The sequence below is a fragment of the Corvus cornix genome, chromosome 12 (genome assembly GCF_000738735.6).
Source record: "Corvus cornix cornix isolate S_Up_H32 chromosome 12, ASM73873v5, whole genome shotgun sequence".
Lineage (NCBI taxonomy): Eukaryota > Metazoa > Chordata > Aves > Passeriformes > Corvidae > Corvus > Corvus cornix.
In genome coordinates this window covers 9572713-9592173 of record NC_046342.1, presented here as the reverse complement: position 1 = coordinate 9592173, position 19461 = coordinate 9572713, and the positions used below count along the sequence as shown (strand labels likewise).

The 19461-nt window shown below is 49.7% G+C and overlaps 1 protein-coding gene across 1 annotated transcript in view; it reads left to right on the top strand.

Moving 5' to 3' along the window:
• PODXL2 (podocalyxin like 2) overlaps window positions 1–18287 on the top strand; it is a 32383-nt gene extending 14096 nt beyond the window's left edge. Inside the window, 6 exon segments of the mRNA XM_039559109.1 lie at window positions 5768–6645; window positions 7653–7727; window positions 10664–10820; window positions 11725–11786; window positions 13425–13604; window positions 13944–18287. Coding sequence (XP_039415043.1) covers window positions 5768–6645; window positions 7653–7727; window positions 10664–10820; window positions 11725–11786; window positions 13425–13604; window positions 13944–14153 — 1562 coding nt within the window. The 3' untranslated portion in view covers window positions 14154–18287.
• The last annotated feature ends 1174 nt before the right edge of the window (window positions 18288–19461 follow it).

The following is a 19461-nucleotide window of genomic DNA, read 5'->3' as shown; positions in this document are numbered from 1 at the left end:
ATTTTAATCTTTTAATTATTCATAGTAATTAGCAGAAGGGATTCCCAGGAGAGTTAGGATGAGGGATAGTAGGACAGACGAGTTAGAAAGACTATGTTCAAGGAAAAGTAAGTTTTCTGACCAGCTAATGGAATAAAATACCTTCCATCTTCTCTGATAGTGAGATTCACTTCCTTCCATGATGAATTACTTGCCTCTGGCCAGAGAGATCCCGGTATCTCTCATCCTTACTGAAATCTGCTGCCTCTTCATCCAGACTGACAGCAGATCTGCAGTTCTTAATACCATCTTCAAGCCAAGCATTAATGAAATGAAGCACCTGGTAAAGACTGTCTCCATAAGCAGCTTAGTGCTGAGCAGCCGCCTGCCCGAGCTCTGCTCCCGGGGTGCCTCATGTTTATGCCCTGGTTTAGTGGACAGGGACACGTTGGGTGATCTGTCTTGGGACCAGCCAGCTCGGTTGAGACATTGCTGCCAAAGGCTGACCCGTGGCAGAGGGTTTCTCTGGGCATGGTGTTACCCTGGTGCAGCTATCCCTGACTGATGGTGCTTGGCTGAGGATGGCTTATTCTGGCTTTGTTGCAGTCCACGTGCTGAGCTGGAATAAGGTATGAGGCTGTTTGGGAACAGCTGTAGTCCTTGGTGCCTGGTTTGTACCTCAGGCAAATTCAACAATAATGAGGCCTAACCACTTTGCTACTTTGGGTCTCTCTTTTGGCTGTGATCTCTTTTGTGTGTGTGGACTTGTCTTGAAGTCGTGGATAATAACTTCTCCTAGCTCTTCTGGAAGATTAGTATATTAGCCCCAACTGGCTCAGTTCCAGCACCAGTAATTGTATTTTGCCTCTCTGAAATCCCCCTGCAGTTTCAATCAGCTGGAGTATGACTTTTTTGCAGTAAGCCTTATTGTTCTATACTGCTAAAAGGAGAGCAGATACAGTTTCTGACCTGGCTGCATTTTTAGTAGAGTGCCCCTTGTGATTCCCAACATTGGCAGATGTTTTAGTGTGGATGATGCTATGTGTTGTGATTGGAGCCCAGGAATGGTCTTGTCTTTATTACAGTACCTTCTAGTTATCAGTAATTCAATCACTGGTTAACATGACCTTCCAGTTTAATCCAATAAACACCTTATGGTCAGGTTATGTGTACTAAAAACAATGAGGATCACCCTCTTCCTGAGCTGTCACAGTTGCTTTAAACAGTTAATAGCAAATACAGGGTAGGGAACCTTGTGGGGCAGTAACTGAGACCAGCTCTTCTGAATGATGGAGAAGCAGAAATGTAATGAATTAAATGTCTGGCTAGGGAATCGTGCTTTGGCACAATGCCATGTCGTGGCCCATCTGGTGTCAGGGAAGTTTTGTTATTGATTTTGGAGGAAGCAGGACATTGCCTGAATGGTGGCTTTTGCGGAGGTTTGAAGCTCATGTTCACCTCTCACAGGGACAATCATCTCCCCAGGCGAAGGAGATGCGTCTGTGTGACCCAGACCTGGGTCTGCTGGGAGGTGCAAAGGGCAGGACTTGGAAAGGCTGTGAAAGATGATTTTTTCAAAAAATACTGCCTGAGGGTTTTTGTAAGAGAGCTTGGAAGGGAGAAGCTGGGGGATTGTGGGAGGCAGCTGGATGCTGCAATATGAGTAATATCACTACTGATGGAAAGCATTAAGGGGTGAAGCTAAGGATGTGGTGGCAAAGAGGTGAGATAGAGGTGTGGAATTTCATATCGGTGAACCAGACTCCCAAGGGGATGGTGTGGCTGAGAAGCTCTGGGAGGGCACATGACGTAGAGCTGTGTCTGCCTGTTACACTCCTCTGGTCCCTCCCTGCTAGACTGTTTGGGCAGAGGTGCTGGGACAGTTTCATGGTTCCAGTGGTTGATTCTTCTGAGCTGTCCCTCTCTGTGATCAGGCCGGCTCCATTGTGGCTTGGCTACTCCTGTTTGTGGCTGGAAAGGGGCACATGCCATGTCTCCGTGTGGCCACGAGCTCCACTTGTGCTCCAGCCTACTGCTGCTCTTGGTGGGAGACAGCAGACCCTGGCAGGGAAGGAGCTAAGCTGAGCTACCTCCTCCCTCCTCGGGCAGCTTTGGGTTTGGCAGAGCTCTGCTTCCTCCCTGAAATTAGATGAGCTTATCAGTGATAAACAAGGCAAATCTGGCATTGCAGCCAGCTCCATAATACCTGTCTCCTTTGGCAGAAGACTGTCCCATTTCTGCAGCAGGAGCACAGGCTGCCTGTGTCTCTCTGCCTCTCTGTTCTGTGGTTGCTGTTTCTCCCCACAAATGGGGTGAGAAGGAAAGTGGATGGCACTGGCATCAGAAGGTGGGAAGGCCTGTGGGTGCACTGCCATATGCCCAGAGCCAGGGGTGTCAGGTCTGCTGACAGGTGGGCCAAGGGGGTTGTAGGAGACCACGTGCTGAAAGGGAACTGCTACCCAAATGCTGGAAGAGATGCTAGAAATGGGAGATGCCCTTTGAGTTCCCTTAGGGTTGGAGGGAAGGGGAATCTAGGGAAATGCTGAGAATACTCTTCAAATGGGCAAGCTGTTAGCTCTGCATTGCACAGATGAGTGACAGGCCAGCTTGTCTGGATGGAGGTTTGGGGGGAAGATGCTAGGACCAGCTTAGGGGCTGAGATCATACCAGGGAGATGGACAGGGTGCAAAAATTCCTTCAAATCACAGAAGAGGGGTGTAAACTAAAACAAAATATGAATGCCTTAAAGACACCTGATCTTGTGAAGTTGGCAGATGCTCTTGTTAGTGAGACAGTAGGAGCTGATTCCAGACAGGAATTGTGTAGCTGAAGAGTCTGGGAGGAAGGATTGACTCATCATCGTTGACATCTGGATGTGGCACTTGGGAATCTGGTTTAGGGATCATTATAGTGCTGCTGGGTTGATGGTTGGACTAGATCCTGAAGGTCTTTTCCAATCTTGATGATTCTGTGATCCTTCCTGAACCTGGGAAAGGATTGAACCATTTTGGTAACTGGGTTGTGTGGAGAGGTCCTTGTTTTAAGGAGCACAATCCAGCAGCACTATGACCAAAATGCCTCAAGTTTCACTGTTCCCTACATGAATCTGAGTAACAGCCCTCTCAGGATTTGGGAGGAGTTGAGTTTCTAATCAGTGAGGTCTTATGAACCAGATGGAAGGATGTTCCCAGCTTAACATGCAGGGTAGTGGGGAAACTGATGACAAGCAGGAATGTTAACTCAGTTAGTAGCAAGTGTGAGGATTCCTGTGTCTGCTTCTACCCTGTTGATTTGTTGGCCTAGAGAAGCAGCTCAGGTTTCAATCTCTGGCTGCCTTGTAAGATAGAAGTCTGCTGGGAGAGAGTGGGATGGGTTCTCCCTAAATTTTCTTTGCCCAGGAGAGATGGCAGAGGCGGCAGTTCCTCTGAGATCTTTAGATCTTGTTGGTGGAAAGGCGGCAGGGCTACACCATGTGGGGCTTTCCCCCATGGGAGCCAACTAATCTGTGAGAGAGCACTTTAGGGAAAGGTTGAGTGTGTGACTTCAAAGGAGAGCTGACTGGCTGGGAGCATTTCTCGCTCCCGTGGGACAAACCTCATGCTGCTTTTTTGTGGCTTGTTTTATTGCTGTGCCCATCTGCCTGCCAGTTTGTGCTCTGCTCCAGGTGGGAAGAAGAGCACAGAAGAGAGGAGGTGCAGAGGAGTTGAGAATATCTTAGAATGTCTTTAGGCAAAGGAGATGGCAGATTGGATCACTGATCCTTGAAAATAACATCTCATCTGGCAGGGCCTTGTTTTAAGGGGCGAAATCCTTACTTTTCACCCACAGCATGTCAGGGTAGAGGGGGTTCTTGGTGCAAACCCTGAGTTATCCCTGCAGCAGCAGGAGTAGCAGAGCCCTGGGAGATGCACTAAGCTTTACTATCTAAGAAGGCAGTCCCACCCAAACCTCCTCAATCCCATGGTCTGTGGCTGTTTCTCCTGTTACCCACCATCCATCCAGCAAGGCAGTGACTGTGTCTGCAGACGCTGGGATGTTACCTGTTGCTGTGGATTTTTGGGAAGATCAATGGCAGGCAGTGGAGGAGAGATGGGGATTTTTTGGTCTGTGCTGCTGCTGAATGCTCTTACCAGCCTCCTTGGCTTATGAGGAAGCATCACCAACTGGCTGTTGGGAAGCAAAAATCTTTTAATCCTCAGGGTCTTTGGGTAGGGTGTCAGGGGGTGCTCTCTAGTGAGACACAGCAGCAAAGGAACATGACTTCTGCCTGCCATGGGCAGTGAATCCATGTGGCCTCTTTGCAGACAGAACTGGGAGCTAGTCCCCACACCACGACACTGGGTCACGCTCATCTTTGGGCAGCATCTGAGAGGAGCTGCTGACACCATAAAGGGAATGAGCTGTGGGTTGGGAAAGCCACTTGCCAGCTGAACAGGAGGATCTTTACACCTCCTGCTTGGGGTGGATGGAACAGTGTGTTTTCTGCTCAGGAGGGGTGGGCAGGAGTAGCATGGGCAGTCCTGATTGCCAGGGAATACCCAGGGCAATGGGTGTGATTGCTGGCATGGCCCTCTCTGCCTGGGAGCTCGCACCCACTCTGGCAACAGAGTCAGGAATGCATGGAGCTTTTTTGTGCAGATCTCTGTAAGGCATCCAGACAGCTGCTGCCCACTGTGCTCAGTGGAGCATCTGCTTTGGCAGGCAGGAGAGGAGACAGGAGCCTTGGGAATTTCAGACAGTCATTTACTTAATAACTATAGACAGAGCAGGGGGCTGATTTCTGGCTGTGAAGGGATCGTCTTCCTTCCCTTCTCAGTGAGAATGTGCTGTGCTTGTCTCAGGGAGAAGGGGAGTTAATTGGGATGCAGACTCCTGAAACAGAGCTCCGTGGGTATGGGCAGTTTCTCAAGAAAGATGAAGGTTGATTTATGCTTGCTGGATTTGTGCCTGCTGCTCCAAGCTAAACATATCTGATCTTACAGATACTTTCCTTTTCCTGGGGTTCCAGCTCCTTAGCTTCCAGAAGAAACCCCTACCAGAAAAAAAAAACCTACCTGCTCTGACTCTGATCTTACATCTGTGACCTGCATCTCCTTCAGCATCTATGTTTGTTTAGCAGCAGCACTTCCGTTCGTGGTCAGAGCCACAGAACAACCAGGGCTGAAGCTGGAGGGAGGGGAGTTAGACTCAGCTGCTGTAGCAAAGCAAAACTAATGCAGATGTTTGTGGGATGACTTTTCTGCTCTGAAGTGCTGTACAAACTCAAATTCTGCATTTCAAAGACGCCCAGGTCGATTCAGGGTTTGGTGGTATTACTTGGTTGTGGCAGGAAGGAGGATTTGGTTTTCTGTGCTTTAGTTTCTCTTCTCTAGTATTTCCCATTTAGCTTGTGGTTGACTGCTGCTACCACCCCATATCTTTCTCTATCCCATCTGAAATGCATCTCTGGATTCCAGCCTGATTCCTAACACTCATAACCTCAACTTAAAGATGCCAGGTGTCAGAACTGTTACTTATTATTGTCTGTGGAAGTGCCTATGGACAGACAGATGTGGAGAGAACAAACATGGAAATTATCCCTCGGGAATATGGGTTCACTGGGATGGGATGGGGAGATGGAGAAGTGCACATATTGGATGGGATTGTTCTTTGCTGTGGCAGGCTACCTGCTCTTAGAGGGTCTCTGCCATCTGACCCACCTGTGGCTGAACACATATAATGGGATATTCTCTGCCTTTCAGAGTTCTTAGTTCAGATGTGACATGAAGTCTTTTGGATCTCTTTTTAGATTATACCTTTCCTGCTTCATCCCAGAAGGCATTGCTGAAACGGAACGGGACACAAGTAGACAACTGGGAAATGGCCACTGTCCAGCCGCCGGCAGAATTTGTGGAGCCTGACTTGCACACACCTTTCTCCACACTAGAGGAAGAGGAGGGGCTGCTCCCTATAGACCCCTCAAGAGGAGGGATGGAGAGCCTCCAGACCTCTGGACCAGAGGTTACATCTTCTGAACCAGTGGACCAAGAGGACTCCTTCTCCCTTCTGTTTTCCACAGCCTCTGCCAGGCCAGGTGGTGTGACTGAGGCAGCCATAGGAGGGCAGGAAGAGGACTCTGTTTCTCCAGACCTTGGGAGCAGCATGGGACCAGGTCTTTTACCTGTGTCCTCTACTTTTTCTACTACTGTTGGTGCAAGATCTCCCAGTGTTTCAGAAGAGCTCTTGGAAGTGACAACTGGAGACACTTGGGCTATTGGGGGAGCAGATTCAGAGCTGACTGTGGCTGCCACAGGAGCAGAGCTTGCAGAGACCACGGTGGAGGCTGGTGGGGAAGAGCATTCAGCCAGGGAGGAGGCCTCAGAGCCCACGGTGGGGTGGGAGATGCCAGAGCCCACGATGCTGACTGAAATGGAGCAGACAGTGGAAACACCCGTGGGGACACCGTCTCCTGCAAGCACCTCCCCAGGCACCCAGACTCCTGGGAGTGAGCAGCACCCCACTTCTGTGTCTCCGTGGGACAGAGCTGATGAGCCTGCGCTGGATCCCGTTTGGAATGACACTGAGTCAGCCACTGAGACTGCGGCAGCAGACAGGAGCTCGTCACCACAGGCTGGGGATGCCCGCATGGCCATGCTGCCAACTGAGTTGCCCTGGGACTCGGCACAGGTCGCACTGGGAGCAGGGAGTGGGGTGGTCGGCTACAGTGGGGATATTTGGGTACTTCACTCCTGGCTGGGTGTTTAACCCCATCCCTGAATCTGACTGCTGGAAGTAGTTTTTCTGTTCACCCAGTCAAAACTGAATTTTCAGGGAGAGTTATTCACAGCAGTTCTTAAGGGTATCCATCATCCTTGGTGAAAGCCCTGCCCCCTCACATCTTCCCAGCTGCACAAAATCCTGCTTCTGATAAACAGAAGCTGAACACCTTCCCTCTGGGGCACGCACAGCAGAGAAAGCTCCTTGTTTCCTCAGCCTGCATTATTGGAAGTGTCAGGACAAACATGGCCCCAAGGATTTCTGGAAAGGGAGTGAGAAGAAAGTGCTGTTTTTGCTGCTGCTGCCTGCAGGGACCAGATGCAGAGCAGGTGGAGCAGAGTTATGTGTGAAGATGTTGGTCTAGGAGAGCCTGTGGGAGAGGAGGGGTGAACTGCAGTTCCTGAATCCTGGCAGCTGGTTAAGAGAAAATATGTAGCGGGAGCTGACTGGTGAGAGAGTACCAAGCAAAGCTTTTAATTTTGCTTTCTGCCCCATGGTACTCAGGAGCCTGAGCAAGTGACTTAGTCCCTCTGTGCATCCTATCCTGCCTGCAAAGTGCTGCCCTGTCTCACCAGTTTGTTTAAGGACCACAGAGGCTCCTGGTTAGGTTTTGTGTTAAGTGCTGATAAGGCTGCAGGGTAGATTCCACTGAGAATCTGTGTCCTCCTTGAGTTGAGATAGAGGTGGAAGGTCAAGCTGAGCTGTGGCAAGCTGGTAGAGTAACTTTGTCCCTGTTCCATGTTAGCACTGAAATGGTGATTCCTCCTTAGAACACAGAGTTAGAGGACGGTCGCATCCTTGAGAAGTGTTCCTGGGAGTATGGCACAGCCCTTTGCTCCTGTCCCTTGTGTACCCTGTGCTTTCAGCAGCAGAGTTACATTCACCTGAACCCAGCTGTCTTTGTCTTGTCTCTCCAGGTGATCTGCAAAGACTGGAGCAACCTTGCGGGAAAGAACTATATCATCCTGAATATGTCAGATAACATTGACTGTGTAAGTTAGTCCAAAGAGATTTGATGGCATGGGGGCAATGGTGTTTAGGGGAGTGAAGGCAGACACAGCTTTTACCACACAACATTTTAAAAGCACTAAATCTCAACGTATAGAGGCTGTGAAGAGAAGGGGAGGAGGACAGAAATATTCCTGTTCTCCAAAAGGGAAAAAGAGTGGGTGGAGAGAGATGATTTTGGTCCAAGTCTAGCACATGTCAGTTCCATATTGTATTTTTTACTAACTTCTGGCTGCTGTCTGTGCCAGTCAGTACCTGGATTGTCATGAGACATGAGAGCTTTTAGCATTGCACCTCTTACAGGATTGAAATGCAGTTCTCCTTCCTTCTCTTCCTTTTCCTTCCATTCCTTCCAGCATATAGTAACGATCCTCTGATGGCTCAGAGGAATAGGGACTCCCGTTTATTTGCACTGTGCATGGATAAGTATCAAGCAGCTATCACTAAATCTTCCTTAAGGGTCTCTTCTCCCCACCCTGTTATCTTGTGTGTTATCTGGCTCTGTTAACCAGCCATGCTCTGCTAATCCAATGCCTGTCCATCCATCCTCATAAAGCTGCAGTTAATTCATGAACCCAGAGTCCCTTGTGGATCCCTGGTAAAAGGGCTTGTTCACTTCTGCTGGGCCTTTTATCAGGCACTTAAAAACCAGTTGTGAAAGGCCTGGGGTCAAGATGCCTTTCATAATTCTAAGAAATTATTATGAGCCTGACAGCCTGAGACCAAAATGTTTCATTGAGGAATTGTGTTCTGGCGTTGTGCATCTGCACTCCTGCTTTGTGGGGCTCCTGCTGTGGGCAGAGCCAGCTGGTTCTGTTCCTGCAGGGTTGCTCTGTGGCACTGACCTGTTGCCACTACTGGTGAGTTCTTGGTTGGTTTATTTTTCTTTTTTTTTAAAGGTGATCTTTTTGGGGACAGGGAAAACGGGGAAATTCCTATACACAGTAAAGCATGCCGACTGCTCTAAGAATAGATGAAAAGTCAGTCTTTTTCCTCTTGATTGAGGCAGACCAGTGTGGAGGGTTTTAAGTATCTCTGCTGCAGCTCACAATTGTAACGCAGAAAATGAGTCCTTGAAAACCAGAGTTTTTTCTGCCCTGTTTCCTTCACATCCCCATTGCTCTCTCTCCTATCTCTGTGGACTTTAAATACTGGTTAATTTTGTAATATGTAGTAGCTTCCTTTCTGTGGTCACTGGTACTTGTGTTGTTTAAACCTCTGTAAGGGGAAGAACTGAAAAGCAGATGTGCAAATGTCTCTTGATCAGATTATGTCTTTGCTGTTGAATCCTCAGTTTGGCCTTGCTGGAGGAAGATGGTGCCCTGGGATAGGCAGGACTGAACTGTTTTTCTACTTGATTTCATGTTTCAAAACGTATTTCCCAGTGAATGATTTGTGCTGTACTACCCCTTATTCAAAGGGACATTTGTCGACATACATATTTAACATGAGCATTCCATCATTCCCTGCCTCCCATTACCACTTTGCATGAGTGAAGCTGGAATCAAGCTCCTCTCCTTTCCACTGATGTTCATGCAGTTTGTTTCCTACCCTTGGTAATTTGCTCAGTTTTGGCACCTCACCTACTGTCTGCCTGTCCCTTTTGTTTTTTGGTTTCTGTATCTGAGCTCTGTGGTGTTTGGGTTTCTGGGGTAGTGAGGGAGAACCTGTGTTGCAAGTGCTGTAGTTTAAATTAGTGTGAATGGGGATTCCTCACATATTTCCATGTTTTGGTGCCATGATCTGATGTGTATGAAGTCCCACTGAAAAGCTGAAGGACAAGGAGGGTGCTTAGCCCCTTCCAGAGGGTTGCACCTTGACCTTCTATACACTGTGTGGCACCAGGCTCTGACCTGCTGCAGGGACCATGTCTGTATTTCTGGGTTAAGCTGGAAGCCCGTTTGTCTTCCCAGTGGGCTCCAGGCAAGGGAATGACTTCAGTCTCTCTCTGGGCAAATCCCCCACTCAACATACCTGGAAAGTTTGCCCATGTGGGGACTGCAGGATCTGACCCAGCAGTGGTAGTTGGCCATGCATAAGGAGGCGACCTCCACCTTGGCACAGGTGCATTCAGGTTCTTTCCCTGCTCCCTCCTCTCCACCATGGAGAATTTATCAGTGCTCTGCAACCTCTGATTTCCCCATCGCCAGGAACATCTTGCTTCTGTCCTTCTGCTCCTGGCTCAGCTGCTCCCCCTTCCTCTGCATCCCCCAAAAGAGAGCCTCAGGCTGACAGTGGGACCATGAGCTGGAGCTGCAGCTGAGCATCATGGTGCTGCATTATGGTGCTGCTTCCTCACGCAGCTCCTCCTGCCTCCCCATACCAAACCCCATAATTTGATGAGAGGGGGTACTGCCAGGCTCTTGTGATTCAGGCCCCAGTCATCGATGTCTTCCTCAATTAGGCCATTTTTGGCACAGGCCTGTGCGTGCCCTGAGCGCTTCAAATTGCCATGGCAACAAGAACTCTCCGTTTTATTAATCATCTGTGTGGCCTTCAGGTTGGCATGGCAACTGGAGATGAGAATAGAAACACAGGAGTGAGAAAGCAGCAAAGGAGCCTGCCGAGGGGTGGCTGGAGCACATCAGGCTGAGCAGCACCTGCTGACCCAGCGCTGCTGTGGGGAAGAGCCTGGCTGCTTCCTTCTCACCTTACACCATAATGTTGCTTCAGGATCTCTCTGTGCCGGGAGAGCTGGGCTTGGTGTGGGGCATACAGCAGCCATAGGAGCTGAGGAGAAGGGTTGGTGCATCAGGAGATGTTTGTGGGTCCAGCCTGGGTCACTGTGCAGCAGAGCGTTGCACCAGGTTTAATGCTGCTGGATTTTGGGCGCATGTGAGGTCTCAGCTGTACCAGCCCTGCAGTGCTACAGCTGCCCTGTCCCCAGCATGCACTCACCAAGGTTCCTTTCCTGTGGCAGGAGGAGTTTCGGTTGGAGAGGGGTCCCCAGCTGTTGGCACTGGTGGAGGATGCCTTCTCCAGGCAGCCGGAGGCGCTGCAGGAGCGCTGGCTCATCTCTCTGAGCAAACCCAATGAGAACGACAAGCACTTGCTAATGACACTGGCAGGGGAACAGGGTAAGTGCTGGCAGAAGGAGCCTTCCTGTGATGGGGAGTGTATTTAAGGGACTCCCAAATGGAGGTACACAGCCATGCTGGAAGGAGATTTTGGTTTCCAATCCATTTAAATCCCACCAGTTCCCAGCGTTCACCGGACTTGAGGGATGGAGAGGGACTGAGGACATAAGACTCTTTCTTCACTTCTGTCTTCTGGGTTGTTCCTCACTGCTTGCACAAAGCTTCATCTTCTGCACTTTGCCTTCAGCTTTGCTCCCTCCCTGGACTGCCTTTCCCCGAGCATTTGTCAGCTTTCTCCTGATGCTTATGTACTCCCCTCCATGGCAGTATATGACAGCCTGCTCTTGGTTCACTTCCTAACCTATCAATTCTTAAGTCCTGTCCAAACTAGGACAGTCCTCATAGTGCCTCCCTTCATGCCCAAAGAAACAAAAGCTGACAGTGAACATGGGCTGGACTGGAACATTTTACCATCTCTTTATTCCTATTTTAGTACAGGGGTCCTTTTCCTGTACTGCTTCTGCTGCCAGTCTAGTGATAGAGGTTTCTAATGTTGACATTATGGCCTCTATGACCTTTATGAACCTGTCTCCATGACTTTTTGAGTGCTGCTGCTTGCTCCCAGAGCAGACACAGACCCTGAGAGCTTCTGTGGTGGTGGGGAGGGTACCTAGGTGGCTCTGGTATCAGTTCATCCCTGGATTTTTTTTTTACTCCTTTAAAGAGTGTTTGGAGGTACCCTTGTCTGTGATCCTGTGTTCTTTCAGCCTCCTGACATAAAACACCAATGAACAAAAATGTGTGTTCCCCTGCCTCCATCCTGTTGGGGATTTTAGACTGATGAATACATCTGACTGAGTAACCTGAGCTGAGAGCAGCACTGATCTCTTCCTCTACTTTACAGGCGTTATCCCTACAAAAGATGTTCTCATGGCACTGGGGGATGTTAAGAGGAGCTTAGCTGAGGTAAGAGCCTGTCTGCCTGCATCCATTTGTTAAGACCAGTTATACAATTAAAATAAGCAACTTGAAAACTGGGAGCATATCTCAGTCTAACCAAGTGCTGAACCCATGGCAGGCAAACAGATGAGTCAGACACTTGGCAAACTCCCTTCTCCCCTCACTGGTAGTTGCCAGGCCATCAAATGTCTGCTCCTTTTAAGAGAGTAACTATGGGTTATTCCCTCCCTGCTTTTCTGGCTTGGTTGTGAGACTGCTTTTCACACATCCATTTTGTTGGAATTCTCAGTGTCACCCCTTCTATACCATTGTCAAGAGCAATGTGGGTGCTGCAGAGCCCCACATTTGGCCCTGCTCACCCTGCAGCTGTTTTACATACATTGGCTTCTCTTGACATGTTCACACGCCTTCTGCAATTCCAGGGTCTGCATTTCACTCCTTAAACAACTGCCTCTACAAGGGCAGGCAGAGGACCTGGGTCAATGGATGCCAGAGTCCTCTCCCAGCTGCCTCTAGACCTCACATATTCTCTTCTAACCCTGGGCAGCTTGGAAGAGGATAGAGATGAGGACGAATCAGCCCCATGATGTCTGGCTTTGCCCCTTTGTCCTACAGGGTATATAGGCACTGAGGGCCTGATTCTGCTTGAGTTTTTTGCACCACTGGAATAATTTTGCTGATTTTAGCAGTGGAGTTGGGCCTTGCTGGCTGTCTGCTCTCAGGTTTTTCCCTGACCTAACAAACCAGTGCAGTTAGACAAAGCAAATTAAGTGCTCAGTGGTGTATTGATTGGCTTATACCAGAGAAAGTGAAAAAAGCCAACCCTGTAGAAATTGTGTGACTGAAGTATCAGCACCTAGAACTGTCCAGAAAGAGGGATTTGTGGGATGCAAGGTTTGACTTTGCAACTGTGGCCCCATGTTAATGTGAGTCCTACCAGAGCCTCCTTGCCACATGCCTCCGACTCTCTGGCTGTGTCAATAATGAAACTCTGCTCACTGTGCTGCCCTTGCACAAGCATGAGATTGCAAGGAGGGAGGGTATTCTCTTACACCTGTCACACTTACTATTGACTGGATATGTAACCTGTTTCAAATCTGCCAAGTCACTGGAACCAGCGTTGGGCTGTTTGCTGACAGCCACAGGGGGCCAGTTTCTAGAACAGCTACTCCTAAGCTTTTAGGCTCAGTGGGCAGCTGTCCACTTCCAAGACCTTGTAAAGACCACTATGCCCTCTTAGGACCTGAGCTTTAATGGAAACCTGCTTATTAGGGTTACATTCTCTGCCAAGCAGTTACCAAAGCCTCAGCACCCCTCAGTGGTCCATAGTTTGTCTTGGGAACTCTCAATCTTGGACAGTTTCTCCCTCCTTGTCATGCACAAAGGTGTGATCCTTGTGCAGGTGAGCAAAATAAGGTTGTGCCTACTGTCATTTGCTGATGTGTCAGCTTTCATGGAAAATGGTGTTATATATAGTTATGTGCTTTCTTGTCATGTAGCACAGTGCACAGCCTGACTCTCCAACCCTGGCTTTTAGTTCTTCTGCCCACGTTTGTGGTCCTGTACTTGGACCCTGGAGAGTTGGAACAGGATTCTATCTGCCTGCAGGTCAGGGCTTTTAGTGTACTGCTTCCTTCCTTCCAGATTGGTATCCAGAACTACTCAACCACCACAAGCTGCCAGTCTCACCCTAACCAGACACGCAGTGATTATGGGAAGCTCTTTGTGGTGTTGGTGATCATTGGCTCCATCTGCGCCATCATCATCGTGTTGGGGCTCATCTACAACTGCTGGCAGAGACGCCTGCCCAAGATGAAGAACATGGTGAGCACTGCATGGGTGGAGAAGGTGGCCAGACTCTTAGCCCTGGGGATGGAGGGAATTGGAAAGTTAAGAGGGAGATAGTTTTACCCTGTCCACTTCTGGGACATAGCTGGATACACTGCTGGAGCAGCAGTGGAGCCCATTCAGGTGTAAGAGAGATGCAAATGTGCTTAGGACAGCTCATTTCCGCTGTGAGGATTGGGCTAGGAGAAAATTTGCCTTTTCCCCCTGACCCTGCAAAGTTCTTGGTGACCCTCATAGCCTGGTCTGATTGTGCTTCTCAGCAGCATTAAGACCTGTACCCCTTTGTCTCCATTTGTGTCCTCTCACCCCTGGCAGTCACACGGCGAGGAGCTGCGCTTTGTTGAGAACGGCTGCCATGACAACCCCACCTTGGACGTGGCCAGCGACAGCCAGTCGGAAATGCAAGAGAAGAAGCCGAGCGTGAACGGTGGGAACACCATCAATGGCCCCGACAGCTGGGATGTCCTGATCAATAAGCAGGCGAGCGAGGATGTGGATGTGTTTGAGGAAGACACGCATCTTTAGAAAAAGAAGGGTGGGAACCACCCTCTTAAACACACTTGTTTCTCTCCTATCTTGACTGATGGACCATGGGATCAGGTGGCTTCTCAGGAACTTCTTAAAACCTTTGAACAGGTCTTTGGGCAAGTTTTCCCTACGGAAGTCCTGAGCCTGCATCTGTGGCTTGGAGCCAGGAGGATCACAGAACAGAGGGAAGCGGGAGGGGTGGGTTTATAGATCTCTGTGTGTGTGTTCCTATCAGTAGCACCAATGCTTTCATCACCTTTAAATGCACTTACTGTAGCTCTGTGGTAGTAGCTGAGAGTGGATGGACTGGAGAAACAAGATGGTGTGGCTGCCTGCCATCAAGAGTCCAGATTTGGGGAGTAAATTCACTTTCCAGATCCTGACCTTGAGATCACATTCGGTCCGTGCAGGTGCAGTAAAACCTGTGCATTCCGGATGGAGGGGAGCCAAGATTCTGTCGATGTCCTGGGCAGAGTTTGCATTCCCCATGTGAAAACAGGTTTTCTAGTGCTGTAGCATTCAGCTACTAATTGTAGTAGCTGATGTTTACATTTGGGGAAAACACCCCTCCCACCCACTCCCTGCTATCATCTCATTTCACCCCTGGTACCACAAACAGCCCCACTCCTTTTTTCAGCTCCACAACTCCAAGCTGAGCTTGCGAAGTTTGAGCACTTTACCCTTGCTTGACTGATTGCAGAGAACTTGGTGCCATGGTGTAGCATTTTAGATGGAAATGTGCTTTAGGTTGGAGAGTTGCTCAAAAATGACGTTTACATGCCGCTTTCACAACAGCCTGGGAAATCAGCAGGAAAATATCCCTTGTCTAAGTGTTAGACTGGCTGACCTTCTCCACTCCAGTTCTATTTTTCAGGATAGTTTGGTTTCAGTTGGTCATTTTGTGATAAATATAAAGACTATGTGAAGCTTCTTAAATAGGGAAACAAGTAATTTTCTCATCCTTTTGTTTCAATTTCAGCATCCTGCCCTGAGGGAAGGGTGGAAGTGTTTAATATCCCACAGGTATAAATCAGGGTAACATCTTTAAAATCACTGCATTTAAACAATGTAAGAGCCAGTTCTGATGAGATGAGAATCGGATGTAAGAGCTCCCCAATGAATGTTTCTCAGGCATGCCTCAGGCAATTTTGAGGCTCCAGCTCCCTGAAGATGTGTGCTAAAGGCACGTGAATATGCATAATTATTCTCTGAGCCCTGCCTAAACTACTGTCAAGCCTGAAATCCCAGAACATTTGTTTCTTCTGTCATTGAGGGATTGAGGGACTTGCTTCGGCCAGAGGCACCAGTCCTTCTCTCCCTTGTGGTGATCTGCATGTTTGCTTGTTGTGAGATGCAGCTTCACACTTGGTCTTTAAGGGAACCTTTGTATAGAAAGGCCCCAGATGTGCAGCCTGATGCTGAGCCTGTAAATCTATCACTGTATGTATAGAGACCTCTAGCGTGTTCCTCCCTGGTGTGTGTGCCTGAAGTCAAGGTGCAAGAGTCTGTTGTTGCAGTTTGTGTAGCGCTTTGCATACAAACTGAATCACAGATCACCTTGATGTAGGACCACTCTGATACCAGTTTATTAGGGATTCAAGAAAGGTGATAACCTTTGGTTTCCTATCCAGATTCCAATTTTCAGTGGTTTTAGCCTGCCTCCATATCTTGCCCGGTGTTATGTAGGAGACAGTGATCATCAGCTCCTTTTGTATCTTGGTAGGGTTGCAGAGATGCTCAGAGTTCCTTCTCCTGCCCCAGCAGTTGGTAGTGGGGGACAGTCCATGTGTATGGACAGCCACATGAAGCCCTCTCTGACCATCCCTCACTGATGGCTCCTGCTGAGTTTGATGGGTCTGTGCAGTGAAACTGCACATCCATTGCCCGTGTTGAAGGCACTTTGGGGCTCACAGGATTAAATGCAAATTGTTGTTATGGTGAGTGAATTAAAGCATGGAGTTACAGTTTGAGTTTTTATAGCACTTAGCATAACGGGGCCTGGCATGCCTGTGGCCTTTATGCAGCTGCATTGTGTAAATGTTTCCAAGTCCAATAATCCTCATCAAATATGTTTTTAATGCCCAGTGGCTGTTACAAAGATAGTGCCACCAATCAGATGTGAATCATTTCACCCACAAATCACTTCCTTGGTGCACTTCCCTGCTAAGAGCTGCTTTGCTGCCCTGTTTTCTCTCCACTATCCTAATTCAGAGAAACAGCAAGGCACTGATAAAGCAATGCTTCCAGCTGGGCTCAGCACCTCCTGATCTCCTGTAAAGCCTTCAAACTTTAAAGAAACCAAGGGGGCTATGTGGGCTCAATAACGAGCTAGCAAATTCTCCTGATTTGCTCTTCTGGCCTCTCATGCCCTGGAGGTTTTCCAGAGACTCTCTTCTCTGTCTGGAGCATCCAGGTAATCTGAGAGGCTCTTTAAGAGTGGCTGTCATGAGGCTGAGGACACTTTTCTGCTATCTCTGACAGGGTGCACTTGGCTGTATGATCCCAGTTTAGCTTCAGAAATCTACTGGTTGATAGAATTTCACTTTAGTCTGGTGATACTTTTTATCCTTTTACAGTTTGTTTTTTCTCTGTATCATTTTTTTGCACTAGGCTGATCTTGTCAAGTTGATTGCACTGTTGTCCCTCTCCTGCCAGCCCTGCAGAGACAGGTCATCTCTGGGGACCTGCGGGCTGGGAAGCGCTGTAGAGAGGCTGTTGGTAGCCCACTTACTCTGTTCAGTGCTTGCATTTCCAGCTCTGCGCAGGGAGGATGTAAAGAGGAAGAAAACCTTCGTCTTAGCATTTGTAACAGGAAGCTTTTCTATCACCCTAATGTAGTTAAACTTCTTTTTAATAAAAACTGTCAAAGCTGGACGTTCTCAGAGCAGTGTGCCAGGCGACAGAGCAGATGCAGGAGACAAAGCAATTCCTGGAAAACTCTTTGCCACCTACTCGGACATCCCCATAGTTCCATCTGCCAAATGTTTGGTCGCACTGACACCTGGTGGCGGTTGGGAGTTGGAAACGGAAAATTTAAAAAAAAAGTAGAACTTTTCCCCTCTCTTAGCTTTGGATATTTGTTTCCTGTGACTTGCCTAGGATAACGTGCTTTATTCACGAGGGGCTGCAGGACTCGATTGTGAGCAGAGGGGCTTGTACCGGGCGTGTCAAGGATATTTTGTGTGAGGACGTCCCTGTCTGCAAAGTAGTGAGATGGGACATTCCCTGGAGTCACCGGTATAGAGGCCCTGGGTAGCAACACAGGGTCTCAGCTCCATCTTCCTGTTTTGTCTGCCACTTGTTCCCTCTGCTCCTTGGGACCACAGCTAGAACGCAGAGACTCTGCCTTGAAATGGAGGTGGTTCTTCAGCGAGAGCATCAGGTGCTGTTGTGAGGAGTGCAGTGCCTCGGGGAACACCAGCAAAGGCATCGCCTGGATGCACGGCCAAGATCAGAGTGGCTCTCCATCTCTGTGGGATGGTGGCCAGATGTGGTCTGGGATGGCCAAGCTGCAGATTGCTCTGAGGTGTCGCCCAGGTATCTGGAACTGTGCCTGTAACGTAGAGTCTAACATGTCCTAGGACTCTGCATCCGGCACGCCACCTTGGGGTATGTAGGGTGGAAAGAAACAATGAGGAGTGACCTGGTAATTGTGCTGTGGAGGATGTAATGCATCTTGAAAATATGGTTCAAGGTACACTTGAAGGATCCCTCTGGCAGAGGATGTGGAGTGAAATGAAGGTACATTATCCTAAGGACTATTGCAGCATGACTTTAGAGCATTGCAGCAGGGTCCCACTGCAGCTACTGCCGCCAGCAGCTCGTGTGTTCCCGTCCGACTTCGCAGCCATGCAGGAGCACATCTCTCCTTCACAAAGGGCTTGGGACAGCTCAAACAGACACAACAAGCACCTGTCAGCCTCATGCGCTCATCTAAGCTGACAGCCAGGCTTTGAGCCATTCTCAACACCTTCATTCCTGCTGGACACAAACTGTCTGCAAGCCCTGGCCACTGCTTGGGATTGCTGCCGGAGAACAGTTAGAAACACTTGTGTCTGGCCCTGGAAATAACAGGGTTGTGGTTTTGTTTTCTTTGCAATAAAACACACCTCCTGGGTGTCTGAACACTGACCTGAGCACAGTGCTTTGCTTGGTTAGATCTGCCTGAATTCAAGTCTGCCGCATCTCGTAATGCAGTGTTGGCCAGGGTCTCTCTGCCAGGATGGGGGTCGTCAGCCTGGCCCCCTGTCCCTACAGTGCACTCCTTAATTCTCCCATCACAGGTTTCTGTGGAAGCCCTGAGCCGTGCCAGGTGTGCCCAGGCTGTGGAACAGGCTTCCCCCAAGGAGTACTCTACCCCTCCAGTACCCACAGGACCAGCCCAGGACACCTTTCCTGCTAGAGTGGCTTAGCACAAGCCTCTGTTCCACAGCAGAGTCCCTGCCTGTGTGCCCGGCCCTGTGCCACATGTGTCCCACGCAGCTCTCCACCATCCCACACCTGCTCCAGACCTGGACCCCATACAGAATCACAGAATTATTAGGGTTGAAAGGGATCGCTGGAGATCATGCAGCCCAGCCCCAGGCAGGGTCACCCAGAGCAGGTGACACAGGAACACATCCAGGTGGGATTTGAGTGTCTGCTGAGACTCCATATCCTCCCTGGGCAGCTGTTCCAGTGCTCTGCCACCCTCAACGTGAAGAAATTCTCCCTCATTTTGAGGTAGAACTTCTTGTGTTTTGGCTTATGGCCTTTGCTCCTCGTCCTGTTGCTGGGCACCACCAAAAAGAGTCTGGCACCATCCTTTTGGCACCCACCTTTGTATGGATTAGTGAGATCCTCTGTCATCACAACTGCACGAGTCCGGGGAGAGCCCTGCCGTGTATTCCAAACCCCCTCCCAACCATGTTCTGGGCCGGGTCCCCTCAGGTGTGTTCCAGATCAGCCCCAGGTTTGTTCCCGAGCCGTTCCCCCTGTCCCGGGCCGCGGTTCCAGATCAGCCGCAGGTTTGTTCCCGAGCAGTTCCCCCTGTCCCGGGCCGCGGTTCCAGATCAGCCGCAGGTTTGTTCCCGAGCAGTTCCCCCTGTCCCGGGCCGCGGTTCCAGATCAGCCGCAGGTTTGTTCCCGAGCAGTTCCCCCTGTCCCGGGCCGCGGTTCCAGATCAGCCCCAGGTTTGTTCCCGAGCAGTTCCCCCTGTCCCGGGCCGCGGTTCCGCGGGTCCCCGCGCAGCGCGGCCGGCAGCTGTTCCTCCGGGCCGCAGGGGGCGCTGCGGAGGCGGCGCTGGGCCGGGCGGGCGGTGCCGCCG